The sequence below is a fragment of the Nicotiana sylvestris genome, chromosome 2, assembly GCF_000393655.2.
Source record: "Nicotiana sylvestris chromosome 2, ASM39365v2, whole genome shotgun sequence".
NCBI classification, from domain to species: Eukaryota; Viridiplantae; Streptophyta; class Magnoliopsida; order Solanales; family Solanaceae; genus Nicotiana; species Nicotiana sylvestris.
In genome coordinates this window covers 14,196,177-14,219,977 of record NC_091058.1, presented here as the reverse complement: position 1 = coordinate 14,219,977, position 23,801 = coordinate 14,196,177, and the positions used below count along the sequence as shown (strand labels likewise).

At 36.4% G+C, this 23,801-nt stretch overlaps 1 protein-coding gene across 1 annotated transcript; it reads left to right on the top strand.

Moving 5' to 3' along the window:
* The first annotated feature begins 3,350 nt into the window (after positions 1–3,350).
* Positions 3,351–5,698, top strand: LOC104223565 (pentatricopeptide repeat-containing protein At3g02490, mitochondrial-like). The gene has a single exon (XM_009775028.2). It carries the CDS (start codon positions 3,495–3,497, stop codon positions 5,436–5,438), a length of 1,944 nt encoding a protein of 647 aa, XP_009773330.1. The 5' UTR covers positions 3,351–3,494; the 3' UTR covers positions 5,439–5,698.
* The last annotated feature ends 18,103 nt before the right edge of the window (positions 5,699–23,801 follow it).

Here is a 23,801-nt window from a genome sequence, read left to right as displayed (position 1 = left end):
AATTGGAAAAAACTCCCTTCTGCACCCTTTTGAGGCGGCGCGGGCGAAAAAGGAGGTGTGACATCAACTGCGGTTGCGACACCAGAGGCCGGCAAGGATGCTGAAGAGGAATTTCTTGGAGATAATGATGGGGAGAATGGCGTTGATGATGCCGAGTGAAAAGTTGTTGCCTTAGTCTATTTTTTTTTGCTTTTTTTTTAAATTAGGCAGGTTTTGGCCGTGTGTAAGGTGCGACAGTTGCGCAAGTGTATAAATAAAAGTGTTGTTTCATTATTGTACGTCATTTGTATTTTTCTTCCCTCCCCTTGCTTTACATTTTTTGGTTTTGGTGTAGACCTTCAGATTTTTGTATAGCGAATCCCTGATTTCTCGTTTAGGGAATCCGGTTTTAACCGGACCGAGTAAGGTCTCGTCGTGTGAGTCCGAATCGAGTTTCTTCAGATTTGCATATTTGGGTTGATTTATCGCTTTAGGCGAAATCATTTTTGATTCAAACGAGGTTGAATTCGGATTCGTCGTTTTGGACGAAGTCAGTTTCGACTTGAATCATTCTAGGGGGATTGAACTGAGTTGTTGATTCAGGCGAAGTCGACCTTTTCATATGTATTCGAGCGAGTTCGAACTTGGTACTTGGAGCGAAATCAATTTTTGACTTATTTGGACAAATTCGAGAAACAAAAAAAGTTTTTGTTTGACGACGACCAATGACCGCAAAGGCGTTATTTCGAGTAAGACCAAAATGTTAATCTGTGTAATTCGAGCGAGGTTAATTTTTTCTTTTGGCAATGTCCCTTGGCCGTAGGGGTGTTATTTTGAGCTAAGGTCGAAATATTAACCCGTTGTGATTCGAGCGAGGTTGAATTCTTCTTTTGGCGATGACTTTTGGCCGTAGGGGTGTTATTTCAAGCAAGGTCGAGATATTAACCCGTTATGATTCGAGCGAGGTCGAATTCTTATTTTGGCGATGATTCTTGGCCGTAGTGGTGTTATTTCAAGCTAAGGTCGAAATATTAACCCGTTGTGATTCGAGCGAAGTCGAATTCTTCTTTTGGTGATGGCTCTTGGCTGTAGGGGTATTATTTCAAGCTAAGGTCGAAATATTAACCCGTTGTGATTCGAGCGAGGTCAAAATCTTCTTTTGGCGATGTCTCTTGGCCATAGGGGTGTTATTTCAAGCTAAGATCGAAATATTAACCCGTTGTGATTAGAGCGGGGTCGAATTCTTCTTTTGGCGATGCCCCTTGGCCATAGGGGTGTTATTTCAAGCTAAAGTCGAAATATTAACCCGTTGTTTCATTGTCAGATTTTGGAGAATCACACATCACTATATTGTCTGTGTATACGTCGGAGTGGATCCTAACGTACTCGGTTTTGTTTTTCTTTGGAGAATTTTGGGCGTTCCCTGGGGGAGTCCCAGTTTTGCTTAACTTCTGTGTTTCCTGGGTGAGTCCTAGTTTGCTTAATTTTGCTTGCATTGGAGAATATGATGCGTTTTCTGGGTAAGTCCAAGTTTGTCTAATTTTTCTTGCATTGGAGAATATGATGTGTTTCCTAGGTAAGTCTCAGTTTGTTTAATTTTTCTTGCATTGGAGAATACGATGACGGGGAGTATAAAATATTGTTGTTTCGCTCACTGGAGAGTGTTGTAAATGTTCGTTTCATACATATATTAGAGAAGTTTCCATATGTCTAGTCCCTTCATCGCCCGGTCTGGGGAAGTAGTCAACAGGCAAGATGATGAATCATACTTGAACTTCGAGACATCTGTTTCATCGCTCCATTGGAAACTTCCCCGAGAACCCGATTGGGGCAAAACCCGAATGAGGGAAAAAGAGTATGACTTGAGGTGTGTCCTCTTTCAGGAGTTGAGGTATTTGAGGTGGGCGACATTTCAATTATTTGGTAGTAGTTTTCCTTCAGTTGTTTCTATTTGGAATGCTCCTTTGCTCGCTTGCCCGTGCAGGCGCTCATGTTCCTGTTTAAACCAACAACAAAGGGTAAACCAAAATAAAATTTTCCGTACCTCGATCCAACGGGTCGGTGAAAGGGGGCGGTGTTGTAGCATTGCTTGCTTTGCCTGGTGTTTGAATGGTTTATGGAATGGTGGTTTTAGATTTGGCGGCCGTGTTCAGCTCCGTTTTTAGCAACATCCAAGCTTTGCGCGAGTTGGGCTCACCTCACTTGCTGCAGTGTTGAAATCGAGTCCCGATCCGATCTCGTTCAATTCGTACCCACAACAAGGGAGACATGTCATACTTCATTCATGGACCATCCGATGTGTGGGGGAATGTGAAAGTAGGGTAGGATGTGCCCATTCTTTCAAAGGACCGCGCAACAAGCTGTCGTCCTCTCATAAAGGGTGGGAACACGGGTTAATATACAAGGTGAATGTATCAAATGGGCATGTGGTTACACCAGATGACCACGATCCTATTTTGAACGTGCGTACGTCATGCTAAATCTATCGCTACTGGCGAGATGTGGGTTTTGCGTGGATATTGGTTATAACTTCTACTTTTACGTAACAGTCTGATCTAGATTAGCAGGTGGGGTTTATTTACCACTCTTTCGAGTGTGTGGTTACATTTCGCTAGTTTTGGATATGATGGAAACTAAGAAATCCCCACAGACGGCGTCAAATTGTTTGGGCAAAAAGTTTAAAACTCTTTTGTCAAACTAATTACTGATAATAAAGAAGGTAAATCTTAGCCAAACATAATTAATTTCAGATCCAAGCATATAAAGTGTGAAATAAAGAGGAGTAGGAATGTATAAGATTTATTAATGTGATAATCGTACATCAAACATGAGAGATGAGCTTACATCCAAAGCAGAGATGCATCATGAACAAATGAGCCAAGAAGGGGAAGAAGAGTAACTGTTGATAAACAAGAGATTCCTTTTTTTCCCTCTGTTGTGGTTGCTCTCCTCCCAAAGAACTCCCCCTCTTCTCTGAGCTTTCCCACATATATATAGTTCATTTCCCTTTTATCCAATGGTCTTTGACCGCCATAATTTTTTACGACTGTACCTTTCGTCATCTATTCGAACACAACGCTTGTTTTGTGATGTATACTTTCTGATGGTTTGACCCCGACGATGGCCGATGTGCTTTTTGCTGTCTCGTCCCGTGGGCATGATTACAGCTTAATCGACCCCTTATCATTCCTCTTGAGGAGGACCACTATGGTCATATTTTTATCCATACATAGTCAATTTTCCTTTAAATTCAATTTGTTAGAGATTAACGATACTTTATCAAAAGTTTAGACAAAAATATCCGGAAAAAAAAAAAGAACCATAACCCAACTCCAAATCCGAAACCCACATTCGGATTTTGGGTACACTCCATGTGACCCGAACCTGTTAGAACTGAACCCATCTGAGTTTTCTCATTTCTGAATTCTCATCCATAAACCCTACCAAAATCCCCTTCCTTCATTCGCCGAAACTCATTTACCAATTAAGCAAATCTCTCAATCTAACAAGTAAAAATGCGGAATCAACAGCGATGGCTTCGTCTTCTTCTACGCCACCATTCTTATTCCAGGAAACTCATCAATCCTTCTCCGTTTCAGGTAAATCATTCTATTCGTTCTATCACTTCTCCTACTATCCCCTCACGTGCATCTCACATGCTCTCTTACCAACGCCTCACCATTCGTAATCTCTCCACGTCTGAATTAGCTGTCGAACACAAAGATTCAGATCACCACATCACTGTTTTAACCGACATTTTCTCTAAACCTAACCGGAATAATGACGAAATTAAGCTTGATTTGGATTCTAACAGTGTTGTTATGACCCACGATTTGGTTGTAAAGGCGTTGCGGAGTTTTAATACTGCCCCTGATTCGGCACGTAGGTTTTTTAACTGGGTTTTAGAGAATGAGAGTGAGAGGTTGAGCTCAAAGGTGTATAATTATATGCTGGGGATACTGGGGTCTAATGGATTTGCTAGGGAGTTTTGGGATATGGTTGAAATTATGAAAAGTAAAGGGTATGGAGTGTCACGGGGTACTTTTAATCGAACTATTGAGAGATTTGAAAAGGATAAGCTGAGCGGTGATGTGAAGAAGCTAAAAGAGTTTTATGGCCCTGAGCTGGCTGATAATTCGAGCGAGGAAGTTTGTTCTAGGGTTTGCAAATTGATTCGCGGAAATGTATGGGGAGATGACGTAGAAAAGCAGCTGCGTGGGTTAAATCTCGAGTTTTCTAGTGAGTTGATCACTGTGGTTCTGGAGAAGCTTGAATGTGAAAGTAATAAGGCTTTGATATTCTTTAGATGGATTGAAGAGAGTGGTCTGTTTAAACACAACGAGCGGACTTTTAATGCTATGGCTAGGGTCTTAGGCAGGGAAGAGTCCGGTGAGAAGTTCTGGAGGTTAGTTGATGAAATGAAAACTGCTGGGTTTGAAATGGAAAGGGAAACGTATAATAAGGTTCTGGAAAATTTTGTTAAGAGAAAAATGATTAAGGATGCTGTGGACTTGTATGAGTTTGCAATGGTTGGCATAAACAAGCCATCCTCACAGGACTGCACTTTTCTGTTGAAGAAAATAGTTGTTAGTAAGGAGCTTGATTTGGACCTGTTCTCAAAAGTTTTGAGGGTCTTCACAGAAAGTGGCAATTCATTGACTGGTGCTAACCTCAATGCCATTCTCAAGTCTTTGACCAGCGTTGATAGATTTGGCGAATGCAACAACATATTAAAAGCAATGAAAGATGCTGGTTTCACACCTAGTCTTAATCAACAGAGCAAAATTGCTTTTCATTTGGGTAGCGGTGGGAAGGATAAGGATTTGAACGAGTTTATGAATTATATAGATTCATCAGGTGATACCCCAAATTTTAAAGCACGGACATCTTTAATTGAAGGGTACTGTGAAGCTGGTGATCTGGTTAAAGCTTCAGATGCATTTGAAATGATGGTTGAAAAAGAAGGTCCCTCGCATGCTGGGTATGCTTTAGAATTGTTGGTTTCTTTGCACTGCCACAAGAGAAGAGCGATTCATGCCTTCAAACTTGTCAAGAAGATGGTCGAGGAGAAAGAACTACATGTGTGGCATACCACATATAAGTTATTGATAGGAAAATTATTGGCTCAACGGGGTTTCGAGGAAGCTCTGGATGTTCTGCATTTGATGAAAAGTCAAGGTTATCCACCTTTTCTGGATCCATTCATCAAGTACCTTACCAAGACTGGAACTGCTGATGATGCCCTTGCATTTACTGAAGCAGTGACCGTGAAGAAATTTCCATCAACTTCTGTATTTCTCAATTTGTTTGAAGCATACTTTAAAGCAGGAAGGCGGAGTGAAGCACAGGACTTCCTTGCAAAATGTCCAAGATACATTAGGAATCATGCCGATGTTTTGAATCTTTTCTGTTCCATGAAACCTCAGAAAGCAGCTGCCACTATTCCTGCAGCTGCATAGGTTCAGATGGATATGTCATCTAGGTTTTCTTTGCTGCAAAGTGTTTGGACATTTTTTCCCTAATATTTTCTTATGAAAGTTTGCTGCCATCTCTGCTTTCTTTAAATATTGGGGCTTAGTTCCCTTAGAAACTGTTTCTAATTGTAATTCACTTGGTGAAATTTAATTGACACAAATAAGGACATAATTGCGTTTAGTCCCAAAGTTATTGGGGAACACTTCAACTTTATACTAAAGTTATTGGAGAATGCTCATCTTGACTCCAGTGAGTTGATCATGTTGTGGTTTTTCTGGGTAATAGCCTGTTTCGCCAAGCTTATTTTTGGCCAAAATTACTTTTTTTTGGCCAAAAGCACTTTTGACCAAAAATTGAGGTGTTTGGCCAAGCTTCTGGAAGAAAAAAAGTGCTTTTGAGGAGAAGCAGAATCATAGCCCGTTTGGCCAAGCTGCAAAAATTAGCTTATTTCGTGAAGTGCTTTTCTCAAAAGTACTTTTGGTGAGAAGCAGTTTGTGTTTGGCTAATTAGTTTGAAAAGTACTTATGAGCAGCAATTAGTGTTTGACCAAGCTTTAAAAAACTGTTTCTAAGTGTATTTTCTCAAAAGTGCTTCTCAAAAAAGTGCTTTTGGAGAGAAGCTATTTTTTTCTGCTTCTCCAAAACTGCTTCTGCTTCTCTTCAAAAGCACTTTTTTTACTTTCAAAAGCTTGGCCAAACATCTCAATTTTTGGCCAAAAGTGCTTTTGGCAAACAAAAAAAAAAAGAAGCAATTTTGGCCAAAAAGAAGCTTGGCCAAACAGGCTATCAATTTTGGAGAAGCAAAAAAGTAGCTTCTCTCCAAAAGCACTTTTTTGAGAACCACTTTTGAGAAAAATACACTTAGAAGCAGTTTTTTAAAGCTTGGCCAAACACTAACTGCTGCTCAGAAGTGTTTTTCAAACTAATTAGCCAAACACAAAATGCTTCTCACCAAAAGTACTTTTGAAAAAAACACTTTTGAAAAAAAGTACTTCTCAAAATAAGCTGATTTTTGCAGTTTGGTCAAACGGGCTATAAATTTGAACAAAAAAGGGTCATGTAATTGGTCTAGTCCATTGCTGGATTCATCATGGAGATTTTCTTAATTCTTGCTTTACTAGATTACGTAGACAACCTTGGGAGATTTTCATGTTTATAAGGGTTTGCTACTGTCAATTGAATCCAACTCAAGTTTTTCATTTCTTGTGTCTCTAGCTACTTGTTGATCACTGGAAATGCCCTTTAGCTCCATTTGATATTATTGTTTAACTTAATTGTGCTACATTAACTCAAGTTTTTGCTGGACTAGAGTGTTAGGATAATTCATATAAAGATTTATGTTCCAATATGGCAAATGTCTATTGGGTCCTTGATAAAGATCTTAGTTGTTTTCTACTATATTTCCTTCCCATAGAATGACACGAAGCTTTTCTGTGGGACAAGCGCACATGTAGCCATTTTTAGGGATACTATTTAGAGATTAATCATACTTATTTTGTCCTGAAATTTTTAAATTAAAAATCTTTACTACAGGACAATTCAGGATATTTTTGTCCTGAAAAACTGAAATTCAGGACGTACTGCCTAATTCTTAAATAATAAACCCTTTAAAGTGGCCACCTGATGTCATTTCTACCTTTTTCCGTAGTGGCTTTGGAAATGGGCTGTCTTGGCTTGGCGTAACAATTCCTAGTTATCATTTTATTGGGATTTTGGCATGATGTGACAACGTCATAATTAGGAGAAAATAGCCCTAATTATAGATATTAACATCAAATAGCCAATAAATGTATATCACAACAATAATGTGTATATCACAACTTTTTCTTTGTCCTTATGTATATCAACATGTATATTAAAATTTTATTTTTCTTCTTTGTATATCTAAAATATGAAATAATATATATAGTTATTTAACATTTATTGTTGCTTTTTTTTATCAATGTATATCACATAAAAATAATTATATTATTTGTATATCGCGGTGTATAACACATCAAATGTATATAAAAAATTTATATTAAAAATTTATTTTCTTTCTTTGTATATAAATTTTTTTATTTACTCCTATAATTATATTTATTATTTTTCTATTTTAAACCTTGCTCTAAACCTGTTATATGAAAAAATTATTTTCCTTCTTTGATCAATAAAAGAAATTGAATTAAGTTTATTCAAATGAATTTCACTCTCTTAAAATTAGTTAGGACGATTTGATTCCGATTTAACCTTTAATTGCCTTATCTAATAATGTATACCAAGATATACAACATGATATATACATGGGTACACATGATGATATACATAGATAAACACCACCCCAACACACATATATTTGTTTAACAAAAGAAGATTGGAGTCTTCCAAAGACATACAAATCAAATTGAACAAAGCCACAATCGGATGAAGATAAGAAGAAAACTAGATAAAAAAATATATCTTTTTACATAATTGCCACTGTGATGAGAAGATATGAACTTAATAGAAAAATGAATTCAATCATTTTTCTATTACGTGCATGGAATATATATTTTACAACCTTTATTATTTTCTATTTTTCAATCATTTCTATTATAATTGAGCATAATTTTCAAGGATATATAATGTATATTATAAAAATACCTTTATGTAAATAATTATTTTTATATTACGTGCATGGAATATATATATTTTACAGCCTTTATTTTCTTTTATTCTGAATTGTGTAAATAATTTTTTGAATTTTTGTTGTTAATACTAAAATTATTATTGCTAACAAATTATTCTAATTGATTTTTTTTACGATGCTCATTGTTTTGTTATTCCAGCATTATATATGCTTAAATATTTTTTATTTTTTTGATTTATAAATAATATTTTTTATTCTATAGGTAAGTCCATAATATAAATTAAAAAGGGAATAATCATAATATTAAAAAGTTTAAAAAAAATAAAAAGAAGTAAATGTTTATAATTTAGAGGGTAAAATAGGTATTTGACAATCTAAATTTTGGAAAATCTAGTTGAATGGGCTTCTGAGTACAATATGCATAATTCAGTGACTTTGTTGTTACAAATAAAAGAAAAGTGACTTTAAGAGATAATTTGAGATTTTTGAGTGACTATTTAAATAATGGACTCCATCTTGTTGTACCTGTATTTCACGTTACTTCTTTTTTACTTTTTCATTTTCCTTAAGAAAGTCCCCCACGAAACATCAGTCGTACGAGAAAAAACATAATCACCAGTTTAAAAAGAGGGAAGAGAAAGAATTCAGTTGTAATATCTGATTTTTGGCTGAAAATGGACAGAGATAGAGATTAGTCTACACTCCGCATTAAAGATGTTTGGGAGTATTGTACGAAGCAGAAGAAGAAGGAAAATGATGCATCAATCCTCTATCAGACAAACTCTCGTTATGGACCTTATTGTCACTTTGTGCTTTTTTGTTTATGTTTTTTTATTTAATACTCACGTAATATGTATTGGAGCCATCATTAGAATATGAATATACCTTGACTGTTCTCTAAATTGGAGACGTCTCTTCATACTGTTATATGTTGATGAAATAAGAAAAATTCTTTGAGTATTTTAAGTAAAATAATAGTAGTTATTTTTTCAAATAAATACTCCTATTCAACTTCATCTTGAAATACTTATTTTTTTAACTTCAACAGAATATTATCCAAACACTTAATTAAATTCTGAGAGGTTAAGCTAGTCGTCTTAGGACAATCTTTGCAATTCTGATTCTAGCTAGTTGGGTGGCATTAGACTGAAGGGGACATTTCAATGAGCAAAACGCGATGAGAGTGACCTAACAAACCTATTAATGAATTTTGTTGTTTACCTTTTTTCATTTGATCAATATTTCAAATAATGTATATAGCTACTTGTCTCGTATTTGAGATGCGTATATATTCATATTTCATAGTTCATAGAAGGAAGACAGTGAAAATAAATCTCAGTTGGAGGCTTCTATTTGTCATATTGCAAATGGGATTTTGGAATTTAGCTTCACAGATTTGTAGACAACTGAGTTTCTTACAGTGCATAAGACAATTTTTTCATCAACTTTTGATGATTAGTAGCTGTTCCAATTTCCAATTTCGTAGTCCTTTAACCCCTTCATCTAACTTCGGTACCCTAGGGGAAGATAACAGTTTAATAATGCAATTATTTCTAGGCAAGTTTAGTTTCATATGTACAAGTTCCTTCTTTCTTTAATAAATAAAAAGTGAATTATTCAAACCTCCTCCAAATTATAGCAAAATTTAATTAGTTAGACCTCCCTTCTAATTTACCATTTCCGTCCATTGATAGGACTCGTCTGTCCGTAGATTTTTTCCCCTTTTTTTTCCAGAATTTTAGACATGTATAATGGGCTAAGACTCGGGTAAGGACAATAGGAGGCAACTCTGAGCATTTTCCGGTTGTTATGGGGTTACACCAAGGCTATGCGCTCAGCCCGTTCTTATTCGCCCTGGTGATGGACGCGCTAACACACTATATTCAAGTGGAGGTGCCATGGTGCATGCTATTCGCTGATGACATAGTTCTAATTGATGATTCGCGTACCGGTATTAATGAGAGGCTGGAGGTTTGGAGACATGCTCTTGAGTCTAAGGGTTTCAAGATGAGTAGGACGAAGACGGAATACCCGGAGTGTAAGTTCAACGCTGAGCCGGGGGAAGTGGGTGTGGATGTGAGGCTTGACTCACAGGTCATCCCAAGTAGATGCAGCTTCAAGACCCCAGATCCGTTATCCAGGGGGAGGGGAGATCAACGAGGATGTTACACACCGTATTGGGGTAGGATGGATGAAGTGGAGGTTAGCATCTGGAGTCTTGTATGACAAGCGAGTGCCACCGATACTCAAAGGTAAGCTTTATAAAGTGGTAGTTATGTCACACCTCCTTTTTCCGCACCCGAGGGGGTACAAGGGAGTTTTTTCCAATTAAAGGACAATCGAAACGGGATTTGTTTAATTATTTCAGAGTCGCCACTTGGGAGATTTAGGGTGTCCCAAATCACCAATTTTAATCCCGAATCGAGGAAAAGAATGACTCCATATTACAGTCTGCGTACCAGAAATCCGGATAAGGAATTCTGTTAACCCGGGAGAAGGTGTTAGGCATTCCCGAGTTCCGTGGTTCTAGCACGGTTGCTCAACTGTTATATTCGGCTTGATTATCCTGATTTTATACAAGTGTGAACTTATGTGCAAAATTTAACTTTTAACCGCTTTTATCATTTACTGTTTTTATCAAGAATTGCAACGTTGTGAAAATGTATCTCGAACCGCGTTACAATCAATGTACCCGTGGTCGTCGACACACTTTGACTCCGTTGAGATTTGGATTTGGGTCACATCAATGTGCACCCGAGTTTAAGAAAATTAAATTATTAAAGGCGCGCCTAAAGCGACTAGCGTATTTATTTTGGGTAGGACCGTGGAATTTTACTAAACGGTCCATCCCGAAGTCTAAACAATTTTTAAAGCAAATATTTACTGAGGGCCCCGCAATTTGTATTTTATTTGGCGAGGCTCATCTCATTCTTATTTTTTTAAAATGAATTTGCAACGTCATGGACACGCATCTCGAACCACGTCACAATCAATGTACCCGTGATTAGAAACACATTTCGACTCCGTTGAGAATTGGATTTGGGTCACATAAATGTGCACCCGAGTTTAAGAAGGTAAGATTTATTAAGGCGCGTCCTAAAGAGTCTAACGTATTGTTATTTTAGGAAGAGGCCGTGAAGGTTCATTAAACGGCCAAATCCAAAGTCTAGTCAATGGTTATGTATTTTATTGAGGGCCCCGGCGGTTTGTGATTTATTTGGCGAGGCTCGTCTCATTTTTATTTTAAAAGGATAAACCTATAGCGACTACATTTTCTATTAAGTTCGTCTCTAAAATAAAAGAAAAATCTCCTAATTATTTACATGCTGAAAAACGCAACTTATTAGTTATTAAGTTACGGCTTATGTGAACGGAAAATTGCGATCGCGTTTGTACAAGGAAAAACTGCTTTCATTCCACATTTTATTATTTGCTAGAACATGAGATAAATACACAATAATATCAAAGCCGATTAACTATTCTTCAAATAATTTAAACTAGCATTATTAGATGAAGAAATCATACATATGCAGCCTCATTACTCATTAATTAATCGACTACATTTTTATACGAAGAGAGGAAAATTAATATTCAAACACAGATCCAAACAAAAGAATTCAACAGGAACAGGAGCCTGATTAATATTTCATTTTTCGCTTCAAGCCAAGAGTGTACAAATGTGTACCTGGAAACAGCAGTACAAGAACAAAGAAGTAGGAGTCAGCAACAGTAATAACGCAGCAACAGCAGGTTCCGCAACACCGCAAAACCAGTAACAACCAGTAGAATAACCCAGTGATAGATTGTAAACTCAGCAGTGAAAAAAGTACAATCGCAGTCAAAGCAGAAGAGAGAAAAGACACGAGATGCAGTAGCTTCGGATTTTTGAATAACACTCGAAGAAAAGCAAACAGAAATTATTCGAGTGAAGTTCAAATTGGATTTCTCTTTTACTCTCACAAACTCTCTCAAGTATCTCTTAATATTCAAGTTCTAAAAATTCTCTTCTTTTTTTTCTCTCCCAAAAAAAATCCTCTCAAGGTTCAAGTTCTAGTCCTTTAATGTCAAGAATAGTCATCTATATATAGCAAGACAAGTCTTCCATTCCCAACCACAAAATTATTCCCCCAATGGCATGCTTTGGCCCACTATTAAATGTCTTCTTTATTTTAAATTTTTGTCCCCCATGCCTACATTAAATAAATAACACATTCCCAACCCATTACAATTTGTCCCCCATGCCTATATTAAAAAAGTACAAGATTCCTCCTCATTATGTTTTGTCTTGTCCCCCATTATATTAAACAAGTACATCAAAAACCCCACCCCATTATATTTGTTCCCCATGCTTAACATAAAGAATCAAAATAATGTTTAATTACCAAATTACCCCTCTGACATTATTGCAATTACCATTCTACCCCCGAATGCAATGCAATTTACCAAAACTACCCCCTCAGCTCTAAACAAACAATTAATCATAACTCAACCAAAATATAGTCAAGATGACCAATTTCTCAACAATCTTCAACAACAATTATATGAACACGATGAACAACACAACTCAAAATTAATGGAATGAATTAACCATATCGGGAACCAATCCTGGTTAATTTAGACCATGAATGTATGAGCAAGAACACAACAATACGAACAACAAAACACATGATTCAAACTAAATTAACAAATCAAAGACAAACATAAACTCACATTAAATCACTGGATTTAAACATGAACTTCAAACAAAGATGAACATGAATTAAATCTATTTTTAGCAACAAACATGACGGATTCTAACGATTCAAACAACATTAATATTTTCTGGAAAATACATAGCACATGAGACAAATTGAAGAGATAATTAATTAAATTCCAATTTGAATCTAACAAACATTAAACTAACAAATATTCACTTAAACAACAATACAAACATGAAATAAACATGAAAAATAACTAATTAATCTTTCATTTGAAATCTGAAAAATTAATTTAACAAACAACACATGAATCATGAACTAAAAATTAATTCAAACGATAAACAAAACCAACATTTGCCGATTTTAGATCCGAAAAATATCAAAACAAAATGCGGACAAAATAAAACTCAAAAATCTACTAACCGGATCGAAACGACGAACAACGACCAAACAAACAACGAACTTGACGAGCCTCGACCAAAGGTCGAACCAACAATGACGAGCACGAGCAGACGACCAAAGAAGATGGTCGTTTGGCATCGTTTAAAAACGAAACCAGTGGCAGCAGCAGCTCGGAGGAACTGGGAGATGAAGCAGTGGCAACCTAGGTTCTTAGGGTCGTGAGGCGGAGAAGATGAAACAGTAGAAGCAGCTCGATGGGTCTACTTGGTTTAAGGATGTTGAGCAGCTGCTCGTCGAGGAGGAAGGCTATGGCGGACAGCAGTAGCTCGGGGGGTGACATAGAAACTGTGCACGCGTGAGGGACTGGAGGTCGACGGACAGTAGCAGCTGGAGGTCGACGACGATGAGAAGGCAGTTGTGGCTGGTTGGAGATGATGAAACAGTGGCAGCAGCGATGGAGTTGGGTTTGTTTGAGGACGGAGCAACTGTGGAGGGACGTTTGAGCAGCGATTGACGACGGGGATGCAATCGACGCAGCAAAATGGTTGACGAGGTCTGTTTGGAGGTGAAGAAGCAGCAGCTAGGGGGGGGACTGGACGTCGGGCAGTGACGGGTTCATGGGGGACGATGGGTTTTTTATGGTGGTTTCACGATGGGAGGGTGATGGGGAAGATGTGCTCGTGTGAATGTGTTGACGCAGCTGTGTGTGTGTCGATGAGGAGCTTGGAGGTAGAGGTAGCCATGGATAGCAGCCATGGATGGCTTGGGATGAAGGTTTTGGGAGAGAAAGAAGATGGAGGGGGGCGGGTAGTTAGTTTTAGGTTTTTAGGGTTTTTCGTTCTTTTTCTTTTTTTTTTCTTTTTTTTTGTTTTTTGAATGAAGAGGGGTGTTGGGTTAATGGGTTAATGGGGCGGACCGGATCGACCCGGTCTGAAGTGGATTGGGTCATGGAGAAGATTGTGCAAATTTTTGGGCCTTTGGCTTATAATTGAAGAAGTGGCCCAATCCGATTTTTCTTTGTATTTTTGTTCTCTTTTCTTCTTTTATTTTCTAAAACTAAATTATGAAAATACTTAAATTATTATTAAGAACTAAACTAAGTTATAAAAGCGCAAATTAACTCCAATAACAATTAACGCACAATTAAGTAATAATTAAGCATAAAATTGTTCATTTGGACATTAAATGCTAAAAATGCAAAAGATGCCTATTTTTGTAATTTTTAATTTTTTGTAAAAACTAATTTAATTACTAACAATTATAGAATTAAATCCTACATGCAAATGCGACATATTTTTTTGTATTTTTTTATTAATTTAACAAATAAGCAAACACAGACAAATACAAATAATTATCCAAAAATATCACAAAAATACTCAAAATTGCACACCAAGGATAATCATTTTATTTTGCATTTTTTGGGAGTAATTCTCATGTAGGGCAAAAATCACGTGCTTACAAGTTAGACTGACCATGATGTACGGGGCTGAGTGTTATCCTGTTAAGAACTCACATATCCAGAAGATGAAAGTAACTAAAATGAGGATGCTGAGGTGGATGTGCGAGTACACTAGGATGGACAAGATTAGGAATGATGATATTCGGGAGAAGGTGCGCGTGACTCCCATTGATGACAAGATGCGGGAAGCGAGGCTCAAATGGTTCGGGCATATACAGAGGAGAAGCCCATATGCTCCGGTAAGAAGGTGTGAACGGCTAGTTGTGGAGGGCATGATGAGAGGTAGAGGGTGGCCTAAGAAGTATTGTGGAAAGGTGATCAGGCAGGACATGTCGAGGCTTCAGATTTCCGAGGACATGACACTTGATAGGAAGATGTGGAGGTCGAGTATTAGGGTTGTAGGTTAGGAGGCAGTTGGGTCTTGCATTAGTTCGTTCCTTTGCTAGAGTAGTCTTGTAAGGTTTTGTCTAGGTAACAAGTGGCAATGTCGTGTCTTACTACTTCTTTTTTAGTGCTGGTCCTATTTACTAGTTGTCGCTTTTGTTTTGCAGCTTTCTTCTGGATTTTATGTTGTTCTTGTTTTTCTTATATTTTCTTATGGTTTCTGTGATAATATTGATATTGTCTCTTTTTGTCTTCTTGAGCCGAGGATCTTTCGGAAACAGCCTCTCTATCCCTTCGGGTAGGGGTAAGGTCTGCGTACATACTATCCTCCCCAGACCCCACTAGTGAGATTTTACTGGGTTGTTGTTTTCAGAATTTTATTTCAAAAACGTGTTTGTCCATAAAATTTGCAAGTAGGGGTATACATAGGTCAGGTTGGTTGGGGTTTTGCAATTACCAAACCAAACCAATTATGTCGGGTTATTAATCTAAAGACCAAACCAAACCAATAAAACTCGAGTTTTTCCATCTCGATTTTTCTCAGGTTTTCGGGTTTTCGGGTTATTCGGGTTTTTTTCCCGGTAAAATCTTCGTAGCACAAAACATATAACTTGTGCCCAAAATATTTCTTTAATCCAAGTAAGATACAACTATATAATATATTTTTCAAGAAAATAATACAAAATAGGAGATGTGTCATGGCATTATCCTAAAATTCAATAATAAAGACGATAAAATTATGTAATATAAATATTGCTAATTGAAAAGCCATATAAAAATAAACATAATCTAAAAGCACTAAGTCATGCTAATATAAATGGACTAATAAGGGAGTATTAATTACATGACTAAACGCTAAAAAAAATAGATTATGGATTTTTATCTAAATTATTGCAAAGCAAAAAAATAGATATTCAATACATTATCATTCCTAGTATTGAATTGAATATCTTTTGATAGCATTAGTATTAATTTGATTTTGATTTGGACTTTTGTTAGCATTATTTAAGTTACTAATATTAATGACTATAAAACTTATTGGAATATTCAAAAGTTCTAAGTCCAACCTTGAAATAATAATACCTTAAAAGATAAATTTATGAAAAAGTTTAAGAAATATTTATAAATTACATCACAATAAGTATATTTATATATTAAATATATCTAAAAATAATTATATATGTAATGTCGGGTAGGTTTCGTTTCGGTTTGACTTTCTTTAGTTAAAACCAAACCAAACCAATTATGATCGTGTTTTTCTTTCCAATACCAAACCATAATCGGATTTTTTTTCTCGGTTTGACTCGGATTATCGGGTTGGTACGGTTTGTCGGTTTCCTCTGTACACCCCTATTTGCAAGTTTTGGAGATTTTTCGAAAATGAGTTTTCAAAGACTATTTTTTCAAAATTTTCAGAAAAACTGTTTTCCCCACTCACAATACTGCAACATTTTTTCAAGTAAAATGCATGTCTAAATATAATTTCAAATTCCAAATATCAATTTTCAACTTAACTCCAAACACTACTTTTTTTTTCTTCAAAAATTATAATTTTTATGTTCAAATGCCTACTAAGTTTGGTAGCAATTTACCATCTTTAGTAAAGTAGTAAGCTTTTAAATGTTTAATTTATCCTAATATCTCTCTCCCATTTTAAATAGTTTTTAAGTAAAATACAAAATCCGAAGGCAAAAGGAACAAAAACCTTTAACTTTTTTCTAATGAAATTACTAATGTTAATAGTTCTAATAACGACGACACAGAAAGTCTGTGCAATGAAAACCTTAAATTAGAGAGAAAAATTTGGATGTTTATTGTAAAATATAGTGAAGTATCCTGTTCATTTGCTAAATTATATAAGAGGGAAGGTGATCATTGTTGAAAATGGCAAACTCTCACATCGATGAGAGACTTAATTTAGGAAGGGAATTTTACCTTCCTATATCATACATGAAACTTTATTACTCTTAATGTTTAAGGTTTGTGTTTATTATATTTCAGCATACCAAATTACCATTTATATACCATAATTAATTTAGAGGTATAATTAATTGAAAGTTTTTTACTCCTTAATTAAATGTGTCCATATATCTCAAGTTTCTCTCTCCCCTTAACTCCTATATATCCCACATTTCCCTCTCCCCTTAATCCCACGTTTCAAACATATAAAAGCATAGCTGGAAAAGTTTATTAGAGAAACACATACGACCAAATCATTAACAAGAATTTTTGGAACAAATTGTCATAAAGATATGTAGTAAAACTATTCAATAATAATTAGTAAAGAGAAAAATTCAACCTTATTGTCAGAAAAAAGGCGTGAGATCGCTATATCAACCTAATTATATGTGTTGGGTTGACAAAAAAAAAAGAATAATTAAACTTGTAATACATATCCGTTCAGTTCAGCCCATTGAAGAAAACGTGAAATTGGAAAAAAGTTTGAGCGATTGAACTTATAAGACAACCAAAATAACATTTGCGGAATGTCAATTGTATAATCCATTTAAACCTATTAAACCACTGCACAGTGTCTTGAACATCAAAGAGTATTTTGAAATTACTCCTACTAATTACACTAACCTGTGATTTTCATTGCTTATTCACCCCCACCCTCACCTACCCACCCTACCAAAGAGAAAAAGAGGGTACCTGCACTAACAATTTTTTTTCAAATAAGATTGTAGTTTAATTATAGTATTAATGTAGTAATTTTGTAGATACCCTTAAAAACAATAAAACTTTATACAATACTTAAACTGATTTGTAGTTTATTTGTAGAAATTTTATCTACAAGATATCTTCAAATTGGATACATTGAATTTTAATATCCCAATTCTCATTTTAATTGTAGCATAATTGGCATTTTCGACATAATTGTAGAAGATTTGTAGAAGTTTTAGTCTTCCCAACCTACAATTTATCTACAATTCTACAATTTCTCGAAATATGTCTTCTTCTTCTTCTTCTTCTTCTTCTTCGAGTTTCAATCTGAAATTCAGTCAAAACCAAGTCTAATCTTCACCAAAACCCCTCAAAATTGAGATATAAACTCCTAAACATATTCTGAATTATTTACAACAACACCCAATCCAAACAAATAATGATTTTTGAAAACCGAAATTTGAATTCAAAGCTTTCACGCTTTTTAATGGCTATCAATGGTGAAAAATATATGGAAGAACAGATTTTTTCAACTTTGAGTTGTTGAAACTCGAAAATTTGAATTGTTCGTTCTTTTTTTTCGAGAATTTGAATTGTAGTTTTGGAGAAAAATACGCAGATGAGAAATCTCCTTTCCCTTTTTAAAAATTGAATTTAATGTAGAATCAATTAACACCAAGATTCTCTCCTTAATTTTAGCGCATTTTAGGGAATATTCTGCCCTTTTAATGCCTAATAGTCGAATGGTATATAAATTGTAGTTAAAGTGTGGACTGGGCGGGTAATTAACAAACTATGCACATTTAGGGTAATAAGGTTTCATATATGGTATAGTTAGGAATCCCATTTAGGAAGAATTTCTCCCTATAAAAGAAGGCCTAATGTTTAGGATTTAAACACACCTCTCATTTGCCTTCTTATCTTCTTAAGGCATTTGTATCTTCTCTCTTTAGTATTATTTCACTTGTATTTTTGGAGTGGAATAAAATATTGGTTGTGTCCGAGGAAGTAGGCAAAATTGGCCGAACCTCGTAAATTCTGGTGTTCCTTTTATTGTTGCTTTATTGTCTTGTTTATTATTTGGTGGCTGTCATAATTTTTGGTATAGTAGTTATGACTCATTCACACTATATACATTTAGCTTCCGCAACAATTGGTATCAGAGCCAAGGTACTGTCTAAGTATGCTCTGTGGTTGCAGCATAGTCTGATCTTCCACATCAGAAAAGATTTATCTTGGTAACTGAGTCAAGGTTCTGTCTGAGTATGCTCTGTGGTTGCAGCTTAGTCTGATCTTCCACACCAGAAAGGAAATAATCTTGATTTGTGTCGTCAGCTATTAAATAATATTTGTGTCAAAGATGGGAGACAATAAACAAGAAGAATCTACATCAAGTGTCAACAATACGTCATCATTGGCATCTTCGCTTATGACAAGAATTGTGTCAAATGCGAAATTTGCGGTAGAAATTTTTGACGGGTCCGGACATTTTGGGATGTGGCAAGGCGAGGTTCTAGATGTCCTTTTTCAACAAGGGCTAGATCTGGCCATTGAAGAAAAGAAACCAGATGTTATTGGAGAAGAAGATTGGAGAATTATCAACCGTGTTGCTTGCGGTACCATTCGATCCTACCTTGCTAGAGAGCAGAAATATCCATACACAAAGGAAACTTCTGCAAGTAAATTATGGAAAGCACTGGAGGATAAATTTTTGAAGAAAAATAGTCAAAATAAATTGTACATGAAGAAGAGACTGTTTCACTTCACCTATGTTCCTGGTACCACGATGAATGAACATATCACCAGTTTCAATAAGTTGGTCACAGATTTGCAAAATATGGATACAACTTATGATGATGGTGACTTGGCCTTAATGTTGTTGGCGTCACTTCCTGATGAGTACGAGCACCTTGAAACTACTCTACTCCATGGAAATGACGAAATTTCTCTCAGAGAAGTTTGTTCGGCTTTGTACAGCTATGAACAAAGAAAGCGAGAAAAACAGAAGGGCGGAGAAGGAGAAGCACTTGTTGTGAGGGGTCGTCCTCAAAATCAAACGAGGACAAAGAAAGGAAGATCCAAGTCAAAATCTAGACCCAGCAAAGATGAATGTGCCTTTTGTCGAGAAAAGGGGCACTGGAAGAAAGACTTTCTGAAGTTGAAGAATAAGGCCAAACATAACAATGGGAAGGCCATTATGGATTCAAATGTAGCTGATTGTGATGATTCAGACTTCTCATTAGTTACAACAGAGACATCAACATTATCATACATATGGTTGATGGACTCGGTTTGTAGCTATCATATGTGTCCCAACAGGGACTGGTTCGTGGATTTTCAAGAAGGAAAATATGGAGTCGTCCACACAGCGGACAACAATCCTCTTACCTCATATGGAATTGGTTCAATACGATTAAGGAACCATGATGGAATGATCAGAACATTAACAGATGTTCGATATGTACCGGGTTTGAAGAAAAATCTCATTTCTGTGGGAGCCCTAGAATCAAAAGGGTTCAAAATCATTGCAGAAAATGGAGTGATGGGAGTATGCTCCAGTGCAATAGTAGTAATGAAGGCCAATCGGAAGAACAATAACATGTATCGTTATCGCGGTGGTACAGTTATTGGGACAACGACAGTAACATCCAGTGACGAAAAAGAGGCAGAAGCAACCAGGCTTTGGCACATGCGCTTGGGACATGCTGGAGGAAAATCCTTAAAAACTTTATCAGATCAAGGATTGTTAAAAGGAGTAAAGGCTTGCAACTTGGAGTTTTGTGAGCATTGTGTCAAAGGGAAACAGACAAGGGTTAAATTTGGTACAACGATCCATAATACTAAAGGCATTTTGGATTATGTACACTCTGATGTTTGGGGTCCTTCCAAAACACCTTCATTGGGTGGGAAGCACTATTTTGTAACCTTTGTTGATGATTTTTCTCGAAGAGTGTGGGTGTATACAATGAAAAACAAAGATGAAGTGCTGGGAATTTTTCTCAAATGGAAGACGATGGTGGAGAATCAAACAGGCAGGAGGATCAAGTGTATTCGCACAGACAATGGAGGTGAATACAAAAATGATCATTTCAATAAGGTCTGTGAAAATGATGGCATCGTCCGACACTTCACTGTTAGACATACACCACAACAGAATGGAGTGGCAGAACGTATGAACCGGACCTTGCTGGAGAAGGTACGGTGTATGTTGTCCAATGCTGGCTTGGGCAAAGAATTTTGGGCTGAGGCAATTACATATGCATGCCACCTCATTAATCGTCTACCATCTGCTGCTATTGATGGCAAGACACCATTTGAAAAATGGTATGGAAAGCCTGCTGTAGATTATGACTCTTTGCACGTGTTTGGCTCAACTGCATATTATCATGTGACAGAGTCAAAATTGGATCCAAGGGCAAAGAAGGCTATTTTTATGGGAATTACTTCTGGAGTCAAAGGATATCGCTTATGGTGTCCTATGACAAAGAAAGTAATATTCAGCAGGGATGTTACCTTTGATGAATCTGCTATGGTAAATAAGGTAACAGAAGATACCAAACAAAATGAGGGTGCTGCTAAGTAGGTGGAGTTTGAGGGAAAATTTATTTTTTCTACACAAGAAGCAGAGGAGGAAACAAATGAAGATTATCCTCTGGAGAAGAGCTAGTAGAGAGGGAGATTCCAACTCAGGAACCTTAACAACAACTTGAATCAATTGCAACTAGCAGGCCAAAAAGGACAATAACAAAACCTATTCGTCTTATAGAGGCGGTTGCTTGTGCCGCCTCAATTGTAGCTGATGATGTTCCTACCACTTATAAAGACGCAGTCCAAAGTTCAGAAGAAGATAAGTGGATGATTGCCATGAATGATGAAATACAATCCCTCCATCATAATCATATATGGAGATTGGCCAATCTCCCGAAGGGAAAGAGAGCAATTGGGTGCAAATGGGTATTTGCAAAGAAAGAAGAATTTCCTAACCAAGAAGATGTTCGCTACAAAGCAAGTTGGTGGCCAAAGGATATGCTCAAAAGGAGGGAGTTGATTACAATGAAGTGTTTTCTCCAGTTGTAAAACATTCCTCCATTAGAATTATGTTGGCTTTGGTAGCACAGTTGAATTTGGAACTAGTTCAGATGGATGTAAAAACTGCGTTTTTACATGAAAACTTGAAGGAGGAAATCTACATGACTCAGCCAGAAGGATTCAAAGTTGCTGGAAAAGAAAATATGGTGTGCAAACTTGAAAAATCATTATACGTATTGAAACAATCTTCTAGACAATGGTACAAGCAATTTGACGAGTTTATGTTGCGGCAAGGGTACAAGAGAAGCAAATACGATCATTGTGTGTATTTGCGCAAGCTTAAAGATGGTTCCTTTTTATATCTTCTCCTATATGTTGATGATATGTTGATAGCTTCCGAGAATTCGGAAGAAACTGATAAGTTAAAGATTCAACTGAAGAAGGAGTTCGAGATGAAGGATCTAGGTGAGGCAAAGAAAATTCTTGGCATGGAGATAATAAGAGATAGACGTTCAAAGAAACTCTGTTTATCTCAGAAATAATATTTGAAGAGAGTACTGCAGCGTTTTGGCATAGATGAGAAGACTAAGCCGGTTAGTACTCCACTTGCTCCCCATTTTAAGCTAAGTACTACTATGTGATGAAGCTGAACATGAGTATATGTCAAGGGTACCATATGCAAATGTAGTTGGCAGCTTGATGTATGCAATGGTCTGTACGAGGCATAATATTTCACAAGTTGTTGGAGTTATTAGCAAATATATGCATAATCCAGGAAATGAGCATTGACAAGTTGTGAAATGGATTCTACGGTATATTCACAATACTGTAGATGTTGGGTTAGTTTTTGAGCAGGAAGGCAATCAGTTTGTAGTTGGATATTGTGACTCAGATTTTGCGGGTGATCTGGACAAATGAAGATCAACTACTGGTTATGTGTTTACTTTTGCAAAGACACCAGTTAGTTGGAAGTCTACTTTGCAGTCAACAGTTGTTTTGTCTACAACAGAGGCGGAGTACATGGCTATTACAGAGGCTGTGAAAGAGGCAATTTGGCTTCAGGGGTTGCTAAAAGAGCTTGGTGTTGAACAAAAAAGTATCACAATTTTTTGTGATAGTCAAAGTGCTATTCAATTAGCGAAGAACCAAGTTTATCATGCAAGGACGAAGCACATTGATGTTCAGTATCATTTCGTACGAGAAATCATAGAAAAAGGTGGAGTCACGGTGAAGAAAATTCATACTACAGAGAATCCTGCTGATATGTTGTCAAAAGTAGTGACTACGGTCAAGTTTCAACATTGTTTGGATTTGATCAACATTGTTGAACACTGAAGATTGAAGATGAAGACACAACCAAAATTTGTTACCGAGAGAAAATTGAAGATGTGAAATTTTGCCAAGGTGGAGATTTGTTGAAAATGGCAAACTCCCACATCGATGAGAGACTTAATTTGGGAAGAATTTCTCCCTATAAAAGAAGGCCTAACGTTTAGGATTTAAACACACCTCTCATTTGCCTTCTTATCTTCTTAAGGCATTTGTATCTTTTCTCTTTAGTATTATTTCACTTATATTTTTGGAATGGAATAAAATATTGGTTGTGTCCGAGGAAGTAGGCAAAATTGGCTGAACCTCGTAAATTCCGGTGTTCCTTTTATTGTTGCTTTATTGTCTTATTTATTATTTGGTGGCTGTCATAATTTTTGGTATAGTAGTTGTGACTCATTCACACTATATACATTTGACTTCCGCAACAATCATAATAATCCAAATTGGTGGTAATTACTCAATTCGTAATGTTTCGGGAGAAGTCAATCACAATTTTGCGAGTTCAACAACTACTCATGCTCGAAAATCACAGCGTCTAGGTTCTGAATCCGCCACTAATATTAGCTGAACAATATATACTATGCTCAGATAAATCGAAGTTTAACTTTCTTTTGAGTTATTTCTTTCCTTTTCTTTTTGTGGGTGAAGCATCAAAAGATAAAAGGAGGAGGGAAGAGCATTGTCGACAAGCCTTTTGTGTAAGGGGCATGCATGTTTTTGGTACCACGGCCACCTTAATAATTCACGTAGCTCTAGCATCTTGTGTTGCTTGC

Bases quoted from the DNA above. Each gene is read 5' to 3' on its own strand.
- LOC104223565 (XM_009775028.2), top strand. From the start codon at position 3,495: ATGCGGAATCAACAGCGATGGCTTCGTCTTCTTCTACGCCACCATTCT.